This window comes from Protopterus annectens, chromosome 8.part1, assembly GCF_019279795.1.
Source record: "Protopterus annectens isolate FY-2018-M chromosome 8.part1, PAN1.0, whole genome shotgun sequence".
NCBI lineage: Eukaryota > Metazoa > Chordata > Ceratodontiformes > Protopteridae > Protopterus > Protopterus annectens.
This window is the reverse complement of record NC_056742.1, coordinates 473,121,484-473,132,766: the sequence shown is the minus strand read 5'-3', so window position 1 is coordinate 473,132,766 and position 11,283 is coordinate 473,121,484. Positions and strand designations below refer to the sequence as shown.

At 37.7% G+C, this 11,283-nt stretch overlaps 1 protein-coding gene across 1 annotated transcript; it reads right to left on the bottom strand.

Moving 5' to 3' along the window:
- Positions 1-7,602: 7,602 nt before the first annotated feature.
- LOC122810146 (olfactory receptor class A-like protein 1) lies at positions 7,603-8,349 on the bottom strand. Its single transcript, XM_044081620.1, has one exon. The coding sequence runs from the start codon at positions 8,347-8,349 to the stop codon at positions 7,603-7,605; it is 747 nt and encodes a 248-aa protein (XP_043937555.1).
- Between the last annotated feature and the right edge of the window lie 2,934 nt (positions 8,350-11,283).

The following is an 11,283-nucleotide window of genomic DNA, read 5'->3' as shown; positions in this document are numbered from 1 at the left end:
CTACTTGGCACGTGTTTACCTAAGTCTCTGCTGTCACATGTTAAAGTCATTTCTTTACAAATCACTCACTGTTTACTTGCTTACATTACCTAGTAACAACATGCAAGGATATGCCATTCATTTGTATTATTACACAATACACTCCAGGTTCAACACTTACCTTGTAAATGCAGCAGTTGCAACAGTTTTAGTTCAGGGCTGAGTCTGTCTGATAGTAGGAGTACACAGCCATTACAGGAGTAGGTAAGGGTTGTGAGCATTGCCTGGTATCAATGTTAGTATATGTATGTGCATAACAATAATGGTTTTAGCCCCTTAGGTGGTGAGTAAGTGTGCTATGGGTTGTCTCTTAGTCAATGTGAGGGCATATCAAGTATGCCTACATCTATCTACACCCACAGCATTTGCTGTTTTCCCCTCTGACTCCTCACCTTTGTGTAGCTGTGTTCACCTTGCCATTAGTGGTGGGATGTGTGCCCCTTCTCCTTGTTGATCCTGCTGAATCTGTTTTCTCAGGTTGATGTTGTGAAGCATAGCAGAGATGGTGAAAATTTCAGTACATGTACATAGGTTGTATGGCAGGGGTCCCCCAGATATATCTAGGCATCAGAACCATGACTTAAGCAGCCCAAACACATGCTCTATGATATTTCTGGTTTGAGTGTGTGCCTCATTGTGACATTCTTCATCAGGTGTGTGCACCAGACCTCCCAACCATACCGAATTACTCGGTATTTACCGAGTTTTGGGGTCCAAATGAAGGGGTGCCACGATTCCCGATTGGCACCCCTTCATTTCCGATTTTTTTGCTTCATTTGTTTAATTTTTTTTAAATTCATGCTGTCGGACCTGACGTCATCACGTGCGCGATGACGTCAGCGCCATCAGGGCTACCAGCCAGTCGGAATTGAGCTCAAGGAGCTCACGTCATTATTTCCGTCTGACTGCGAGCGGGAAGGAATACAGCACCGGCGACTCCCCTCCCGAGTAGGCAGACAAGCCAGGCAGTAACACACTAACACTATGGCAGTATGCTTTTGTTTTTTTTTTCAAGCTGGCTGCGAGCAGTAATGGAAATGGAATTACAGGCAGCAGTGGTATCAGTTTTATTTTTCCAAGCAGCAGGCGCCAGGCAGGATGACACAAGCAGGTAAGCATGGGACGGAAAGCTAAACTTTGATGTCAGTATGATAAAATAGTAGCTACCTAATGATATAATATTTCCAAAATACAGTCAAGATTCCTCTGATAATGTAATTTTTAACACAGTTGTTCCCTAAAGCTTTGTGTTAATTTTTCACGCTGTGTTAATGATATCCTACTAAAACTATTTCATCTTAACATTGCCTTGTTGGATGATATTACTCTCACTGGATCTAGCAAAACATGTTCTGACCTAAAAATAAAGTTACAGAACTACACAGGGGCTTGTGATTGGACTCTTGCTAATAACCAGCTAATTGCAAAAGTTTGAGTAGTTACGTTAATGTGCTTGTGGTGCTGTGCCCTACCACAGAAAGCAGTGTGCATTGATTTCAGTTCCCTTTCTTAACGTTTTTTTTCGTGTTAGAAAGTTGGTTGTTTGTTTTTTATGTGACAGGCAGTGTACTGATCTCAAGTAGGCTATGGTGGAAGAATTTCTGTTTTCCTTGTGTTTGTTCAGGATACGAGAGTTATTATTAATTTAATGTAATTTTAAATATAGCAATCTTGTCGTTGAAAAGCTATACACATTTTTTGAAAGCTATACACATTTGAAAGATGTATCAGGTTAGTACTCATAAAAATAAGAAACCTGATTGACTAAAGAAGTTTATGGTAGGTTTGGGGATACACAAGTACAAGGGAGGTCTATCATATAAACCCTGCAAGGGGGGTAATGTATTGGATGTAAAGCTTTGTGATGTTTGCATAGAAGAGAGCATGAGAGGGAGGATATGATGGGAGTATTTATTTTAGTAATAAAGTGAAAGTAAATGTTTTACATTGTTTGAGGGTGTGGTTTATCCCGAAAACCATAAGGTGTCTTGGATACCTGACAGAATGTCAAACAGAGTCACATGCCCTATTTCTGAACGCAGAAACAGGTACGAGGTACCAGTGGTATACCTGCTTGCTATCTGTTTGTCAGACTTTAAGGCCAACTCTTCTGGCTTGTAGTTATTTTAAGTTTGTGAATGACTGTAAACTGGGTGATGGTTATGGTTTTCATTCCTCCACTAACAGCTGTTGTAATATGTACTCCGTTATGTTAACAGGTGGTACAAGGACAATGGTCTCAAGCCAAGTGTAAAAAATGTAGTATAGTTCATTTTGGTTAACAAGACATTTCCATGTCCTACTACATAGGCGAAACAGCTCTCCATTTAGTTGGTGTCACAGTGACTGCAAGCAGTCTTCTTGATAATTCCTTATCTTTTGACCATCATGTCTCCTTAGTAATTTGGAAGTCTTCTCCGGATCTACTGGAAATGCTTATGGAAATTACTTGAACTAGGTAGAAGTCCTAATTCTCCTTTACTTGTTTTTATCCATTATTGAATGTAATGTCACTTGTAAAACATGAAGTACCATCCAATGATCCAGACTGCAGTCAGCCTTGGCTCCACATCTCTCTGCTTCTTGCCTTTATGTTATAAAACCTGTACCTTTACTGGTTGAGTCTCAGTGCTGTTTTTCAGATCCTCTGCCCTCTGACTTTTTTTATTAGTATACTGGGTTTTACAGAGAATGGCAACCATTTTCAGTGAATGTCTATATATTGCAACAGCAGAACGGACTTTATGTGTGTTGTAATTATTCAAGCAAATATTAGAGATTTGTTCTTTTCTGTCAAAAAGCCCCTCACTAACACTCTTCAAGAGAAACCTTGACGAGTGGATGGATAACAGAAAATACACTCCTGGGATCACTTCATTGGCTCTTCTTGACAGAGGCTCGGTTAATTAATCAATCAATGGGATGGCAAAAGCTGACACACTCTGGCTAGGCTTATAAATGCCCTCAGGCAGATAGCCTAGTACCTACCTATGAACCTATGAACAGATTTGCTTTAGTTTTTTTCATTTCTGCGATACTGCAGAGTGTGTATATTTATTTCTTGGGAGTTCTCTGTCTGGTGCTTTAGTTTATTAATGGACCCAAGTTGGAAGTGTTGCTTCAGTTCTTTACTCAAACGAGCACACTTTGTGTAAGTGTCTGGTTTCTTTCAGCCGGTTCGTCATCTCATAATTCAAACAAGCTTTGTGCTCTGGCTGACGTTTTACGAATAGGATTTCTTTGCATATAGGAAAGGATTATTTCTGGCAGAAGTGTGTGTGTGTGTGTGTGTGTGTGTGTGTGTGTGTGTGTGTGTGTGTGTGTGTGTGTGTGTGTGTGTGTGTGTGTGTGTGTGTCTGTATGGTAATTGTATAAATGAGTGGTTTGAAAACATCTCCAAGTCCTAAACCTTAGTGTAATTACCCACCCCCATGTGCACCAATGGTACTGGAACCTGAGACTTTCCACAGTCATATCCTTAAAAAGAAAGGTGTAGATTAGGTTGGGCTACAGGTAGAAATTTGCCAGAAGTAGATAAGCATTTTTGTTTAGCTTAAGAAGAGAAGGTCTTTAAGCCATGGAGTCTAGAATATTGCAACACTCCTCTGAACAGCTGAATGGTGCTGATTATGGTTACACCTTAGAAGGGTAATAAGACTGAAAACTAGAGCATGCTTTCATTTTTACAAACTGATTACAAAGCTATTTCTAAAATTGTGAGTCAAAGACTAGTGTAATTTGATCACACCACCCAAACCCTTTATGAATCCATGCAGTCAAGGCTAGGTCAGTATAGAGAAGGAAGTAATTGGAGCACTGGTGTCTGCTTTTGAACATACTACAGAACATGTGTAAGTGCTAAAGGCACTGATAATTTTGTTTCATGCTCATAGGCAGAGCAACAGTGCCTATGATGGTCTTGATTTTTGACTGAACAGTGCATAGGCACTTTATAAAGTTTTGGCATTTTTAGGCCCTAATTACAATCACTTCCTTGCAGTGACTACTAGGACAGAACAGCACAATGCATGAGGTATTATACAAGTTCACAAGATCAAGGAATATAATTTATTAAAGTCAGGAAGGTGTATCAAAGAAAAGAACATATGGACAAGGCCATATGTATGTTTCTTGTTTTGTGTGCAAGGGGCCATTGATTTGAAGACAGCCCAAAAGTAATCTTTATCCAACACTGGCCAGATGCATTTTCTTTGGATGTGGTGTGGGTTTCAATGCTGTTTCAATGAACGAGTTTCAAGGGCAGAGAAGTTTTAATGACACGTCTGTTTTCATTGTGAGACAGTATTGCTTTACCAGATGTCTATTACTGTTTGCGCATTGCTGTTCTGTATGATGTAAGGATAACATCCAAATCATTGTAGAAGTAAAGCAGTATGCATACATTTAGTGTTTATAGTAAATGAGGCAAAATAGCCAGGTAATAGGACATTGATATGGCTGCAGGGGGACTCTGGTACCATATTTTGGTTGTCCTTCAGTTTGCGTTTTGAAAGTTGGTGTCCCACAATTCCATTGGAGTGGGTGGGGTTACATAATTACATATGCAAATCAGATGTTAATCAGCGTACAGATTTGTACCTATTTTTCATGGGCCTTGTCCAGATTTTTGATGTTTCCAGGTTGAGAGGTATGGTGTGCACATTTCTGAAGGATGTCATCAGTCACTGTTCCAGTGTATAACCTCCATCCCCCAGTAAACGACACTGTGGGATATCATCCCTAGTAAACATCTAATGCAGTTGGGAGATGTGCCACAGATGTGAGTCATGTCAACTGCCTGGGTTGCCAACACACACATTCAAGATGATTCCCTTAGCATTCCACATGACTTGACAGTTAATAGAGTAGAAGTCCTTTCTATTTATGTGGAGCCTTCTCTGTTCCCTTGGTGGTGCCTTAATTTCTATATGTGTACAATCTATGGCACCCAGTACTTCAGGGTAGTGTGCTAAAGGGTAGAACTCCTGCATATTTGTGGCCCTGTCCTCAGGATTATGGGGAAAATATATGTGGTCACTGGCATGTTGGAGCATAGCATTCAGGAACTGATGGAGAATCCTAGATGCTGTTGCCTGTGACACCCCCAAGCTTGTCCCCTGTTGATCTCTGAAAGGTTTCTGTAACTAAAATGTTAAGTGTTACACATACCTTTGTCTGCACAGGTATGGGTACCTCTGAGTTTGCCCTGGGTCTGAGCCGAGGACAACAAAGGTTGCAGAGTTTCTTTAGTGTGTTTCTATCCACCCTGTAGTGCTCTGCAATTTTCACCTCATGCAGATTATAAGTAAAATGGGGTGTGAAAACTCTTCTCCTTCATGTATGGGTTTATTAGCAGCAGCATAGACTTCAGCCTGTTGCACATGCACAAGAATTAAAGCAACAGCAGCCCCCCAACATTGTTTTTCTGTAGACACGTTTCCATGGCTGTATTTCAATAGGTTTTGGAGTTCACAGGGAAAAGCAGCACTGTGTCTACATGGTTGCTTATAGCATGTTGAATATCTCCTCCATCCTGGATTGGTTGGTTATCATACAATTCAGCTGCTTGTGCTGTAATTAGCTTGCCACAATATTTACCATGGTTGTGTGGCTCTACACACAGTGTAGAGCCACTTACTGAATGCAAAACAGTGAGCTGCCATGTACAGTGTTAATGAACTGTGTAGGGTTTATTGAATCTGCCTGCATGCCTCTTTGATGAAGAATATTATTTAAAAATAAAAACAAAAACACATCTTAAATAAATACTACGTAAGATTACTGTAGATGCAGGTAACATTGCAATACATGTATAATGTCAGTACAGATAAATCATTCAAATACACCTCTCAACCTCTTAGCTCAGGAAATCTGGATAATGCCAAACATAATGTGGGTGGGGTACAGAAGCCTAAAAATAGGGGCAGGTTTTAAATACTGCTCTTATAAACTTAGAAAGTTGCTAATATAACAGCTTTAACAGGTTTGTGCTAGCGTGCATTTTCTGAAGGATAGAAAGCCTGAAACGCAAATGTCTGTTATTATTAAGCGACTTCTATCCTTAGTAGTTTGCTAGAAAACCCCACATTTTATGAGGAACAGACCAAAAATATGAAGCAAAAAATCTGGACATTCTTTAAAAATCTGGACAGTTCAGATGTATGAGTTACACAGAATTACAAATCACAATAGGCATGAATACGATTTTAAACAGTTCAATATAGATTACAGAATCAGATTCTCTTCATAGGATCATGTCAAAATGCCAGTTAAACCAGTCACTGTAACTGATATACATCAGGATTAAAAAAGTTGTAGATTTTTTCTGAAACATTACTTATTCATAATTATGATTATTTGTGGATTTTTTTTTTACCCAGCTAGCTTGGCTGTACTAAAATAACATTTTCCAGCAATTAATTTGGTACAAGACTAATACGGTTAGCCCTTTAGACAAGATTTTTCCAGACTTCTTTGATCAGAAACAACACTTTCTACATCCAATAACAATAACAAGAAATACGCAAATAGGATAAATAATATAGTACCATGCTAGCAGTACAATTGCTACTCCCACAAACTTTGACTTAACTTCGGCACTTTTAAATAAAGATTATTCCAGAATGGAACATGTGTGTGCGTGTGCACGTGTGAGCGTGCGTGTGTCTAAGTGAGAGAGAGACTGAAATAGATTGCTACAACAGAACTATTTTTATTTTCAAAGATACAGACTGCAGAGCTGATTATATTAAGGCTGAGAGGTGAACACCCCCATATGTGATGAATGTAGGACTTCCCCCCACACCATATAATTTTATGATTTTGTTGAAAGCATTCTTGCTTTTACCAACATGTTTATATTTTGTTTTTACAAGCAGAGTTGTTAGCATAGTATTTTTCTGATGTTTTATTCATTTTTGACTGATTTTCAGTCTTGTGATATGTAATCCTGTTTGCATGTTAATTTTTAGTCATACATAATAAATACTATGCCTTGTAATAATTTTGTGTTGTTCCTACATTCTGAGTGTCTCTTTTCCATTCTAAAGTAACAATTAGCCATTAAATCTTAACACAATAAGATTAAAGGCCTATTATCTGCCACAAATAATTGCACAAATATTCCATTATTCTCATGAGACTAACATTCCGTAACAGAAATCCAGATAACGCATGCAGTTAAGCTACATCGTCAGCGTATACATTAATCGTTAAAGAAGAAATCAAACAATTCCTGACACCATCAATTAATAAATCAAATGAAATTTGCATTATCTTTGTTTTTCACTCAGATTGTAGAAATATTCAGAACTAACACATAAGTAGCACATGTTGTTCATTTCTGATAAGGAACTGCAAGGAACGTATTTGAAGCATCTGTGGTTGTTATAACTGGACATTATATACTTTGCCCTGTCACAAAAATTTGGGATGAAGATTTTTATAACACTTCCAAATTTTTATTTTAATGTTTAAAATTGTTTAACATTTAAAAAGTGCAGTACACTCTAAGTCATGATGCGGTATTATGTAACTATCCCAATAAATATTCTGTTTTCTAACCTAGAGTTTGCAGCACATTATTCTGTGTCTAAGTTTTTGATTAAAGGTAGTTAGGATTACAGGAAAAAGTGAAGAAAAACAAAATGACAAGAAAAGACGTGAATCATTTAGTGTAGGATCACCTTGCTTTGAAACAGAGATCTGATAAAACCAAATGGTATTTTCAATTCCAAACAGGGACACATATGTTACTACAAAAGCTACCACCATCTTGGATGCCTGCTGCTCTGCTCCAGCTTCTTGACTTCGATCTGAACTCCTCTTTCCTTTCATCTGCTTCCCATGTCTGTGTAAGATTAAAAGAATGTGTGTGCTAGCCAGAGCCATGAGAATAACAAATCCTACATCGCGAGCAAATGAAATAAAACCAATCAGTTCAAACACAAATCGACTGGGATACACTGACAGGCAGTATCCCAGATTAAAAGTGTATTTTAGACCTGTTGCATTCCGTCCAGTAATAGGAAACAGGGCTGAACCAATGCTGGATGACATGCTTATTATACAGACAATAAAAATTAAAAACATAAGATATTTTTGCATTTTGAGTTTCAGTGCTGCCCACTGTGGATTTGAGGAAGCCAGAGTTACACACTGGAAACAGCTAAGCAGGCAGGTTAAACCAATGATCATAACTCTGGATACCCTCATTAAATAAAGATCAAATTTACAATCAAGGTCTGTGTAAAAATATATTTCTCCAAACGGGTAGAGGGCATGTGGGAGTCCTAATGTTAAAAGATGCATGAGGTTTGAGCATGCTAGACTAGATAGTATTACCTCAGAGGGCATCATTTTTTTCTCTTGAATGGCAATGTACATCATGAACACAAAAATTATTACATTTCCAAAGAGGCCTATAACTGTAGTTAGAAAGAAGATAACTCCTTTAACAAGTTCTTGTATAATCATTTTCTGTAGTACTGAACCTCTTTAACTGCTCAGTTCATCATAACTGAGTATATGCATCAAATGTTTAAAATCTAACAGGAAGATGATGTTTAGCACATAAGATGCAACTCACACTGATATCAGGATTAGTAATGCATCAAGATACTATGTTTTAAGTTAGAATGTTTCTTGTAACATACTGTGTTATTGGCACTTTTTTGTCATTTTTGATACTTTTAATATCTGCTGAACGGTACTTATGCTGCCTGTGTTCAGATGACTGGAAAGAAGCCACGGATGTGAGCTTTTTCAGTGTCTTCAGATTAGAATTCCTATAAAAATATGAAAAAACATAACATTAGATAATTAATTGGAAGTTTTTACTCCAGATTTTCTGTAGCAACATTACATATTGCTTGAATAAGTTTCCAGACAAAGAAAGTACAGTGCTGTCTTACTTTTTGATGATCATCTGCAGTTACTTTTTAAATTACTCCAACAAAAAGAGCACGCAAAATTAAAAAAAAAATGATCGAACTGTTTGCAGGCAATTATTTTATATTCAGAAACAAATTCCTTAAAGCATAATAACTTGACTTTTCATAATTTCTCATTTATATGGGCCATTACGTTTTAATTGATATTGTATTGTTTCAATCTAATTTGATGTTACTCTCTTACCTTTTACAGAATTTTTTCCTCATTCCTTTCACTTTGATCTTTTGGACATTTCTCCTTTCAGGTTTATCTATAAAGTTTATAAAACCTATAAACAATGTAGCATTTTAAAGTGTTAGTAGAAAAAAATGGATGTTTGGTAAGTATCCATTTCCGTGGTCAATATTATTATTAGAAAGCAACCATCAAAGGATAAATCATAAGTGTTTCTCAGAATACTGTTTCTCTGGATAAAAGCAGATCCAAAGAATGTCAAAGGTTGGCATTCAGAAATGTACAGCCTGATGTTTTAGAAATAATAATGGTGAGTTATGGCATGAGAGGTCTGGACCGATTTAGAGACACAAACAGGTAAAACTGCAAGATCACATCATATGTTACAAGCCATACAATGAAATGGAAATGAGAAACATTATGGCAATGAGCCCAATGCAGATGAGGGTAAATAACATAGCAGAGTGATTCAGAAATGTATAAGAATTGCATAATCAGCTGCAGTTACCAGTAGGCTGTGATTTTGTAGTGAACAGAGATAGAGGCCACATTAAGATGTTGTGTTAGAGATCATTCTTACAGTCAGTGTCTGTCGCATGGCATGTCATCACCTTCCTCATTGCAGATAGATCTAATCACACCTAATCTACCATTAACTTCATGACATGGGCTTAGTTAAGTGCTATCATGTATAGAAAGGCACCATGCAGTAGCTTGCAAATATGTACTATCTTGACATGGAATATTAACTCCAGTAGACATGAAGGTACATGCACCACTGACAATCCTTGATGCAGAGACCTTCTACCAACCCTAATGGGACTCAGTGGGTGTATCATAGGCATCCACCTCATGAGTGCTATACCAAGTCCTATATGCAATTTTGTAGCATGTGGAGGAGCATATGTGGAGGTCTACAAGGACCAAAAAAGACAGAAGCAACACACTGTGGGCATCCAACAAAGTAGCCAATTTTTCTGAGGTTCTAGGGGGCATTGATTGCACCCAAACTACTGTTAAGGCCCTGCCTAGTTTACACAAAAAACGGCATGTCAACTGGAATGGTTTCTACTCTATCAACTGCATATGATTCAACCTCTTAGCTCAACAAATCTGGGTGAACCCAAAAATAATGGTAAAATAAAGCCCCCAAAATAGGGAGAAATTTTAAATATTGGTCTATAAACTTAGTATGTTGCTGAAATAAAAGTTTTTTTGTTAGTATCCATTTTCTGAAGGCTACAAAGTCTGAAGCTTAAATGTCTGTCATTATTTAATGAGTTCAGTGTTCACTTATATGCCAGAAAATCAAACATTGCATGCAGAGCAGACCAAAAATATGAGGCAAAAATCTGGACAGTCTGCAAAAATTTGGAAACTTGAGAGGTATAGTGTGCAGTGTACAGTGTATTGTACGTAATATGTCTGTACCAATATGGCACAAGTCTGACATTTTTAAGGCTGTAGGACAATTTATAGTGGATGACATTATCATGGATGTTGGAAAGAAGATTTTGGGAGGCCTAAATGAAATGGAGGTGTAGGCATGTCCACCTGTCTTAATATTTGTACCCCATGGGATTGTAGTGATAACTGCAGGATACACAATTATGTTCTTCTGATTAGACACACACACACACACACACACACACACACACCAGTTGACTGCAGTGAGATTAGAGCCCCTACCTAACTAAATACATAGATTAGAGAATTCAGTACTTAATGCGAGCACCATCGCACAACTCTGACTTATACAAGGCTGCAGGACAATTTATAGTGGATGACATCTTCATTAGATGTTTGAGTGAAGATGTTGGAAGGCCTGCCTGAAATAGATAGCTATCCATGTACAACTGTCAAGATATTAAAGATCTGCCTGTTACCACATTGATGCATAAATGCATATTCTATCTTATCTCTCTGTGTTTCTTGTCTTGTCTGACCAGTTATCTGAGACATGTAGTCTGTAAGACATTTTGTATTGTTCTCCTTAAAATGGGTGAGAATTTTAAGTGGCAATAATATACAGTTTTCAACAAATGCAGGGGAGGTTGGATGTTACTGAATAAAAACTATGAAATATGTGCTGCTTACTTACATTTGAAACCTTGATAC

Coding starts and splice junctions, on each gene's coding strand:
- LOC122810146 (XM_044081620.1), bottom strand. CDS start 8,349: ATGCATCTTTTAACATTAGGACTCCCACATGCCCTCTACCCGTTTGGA.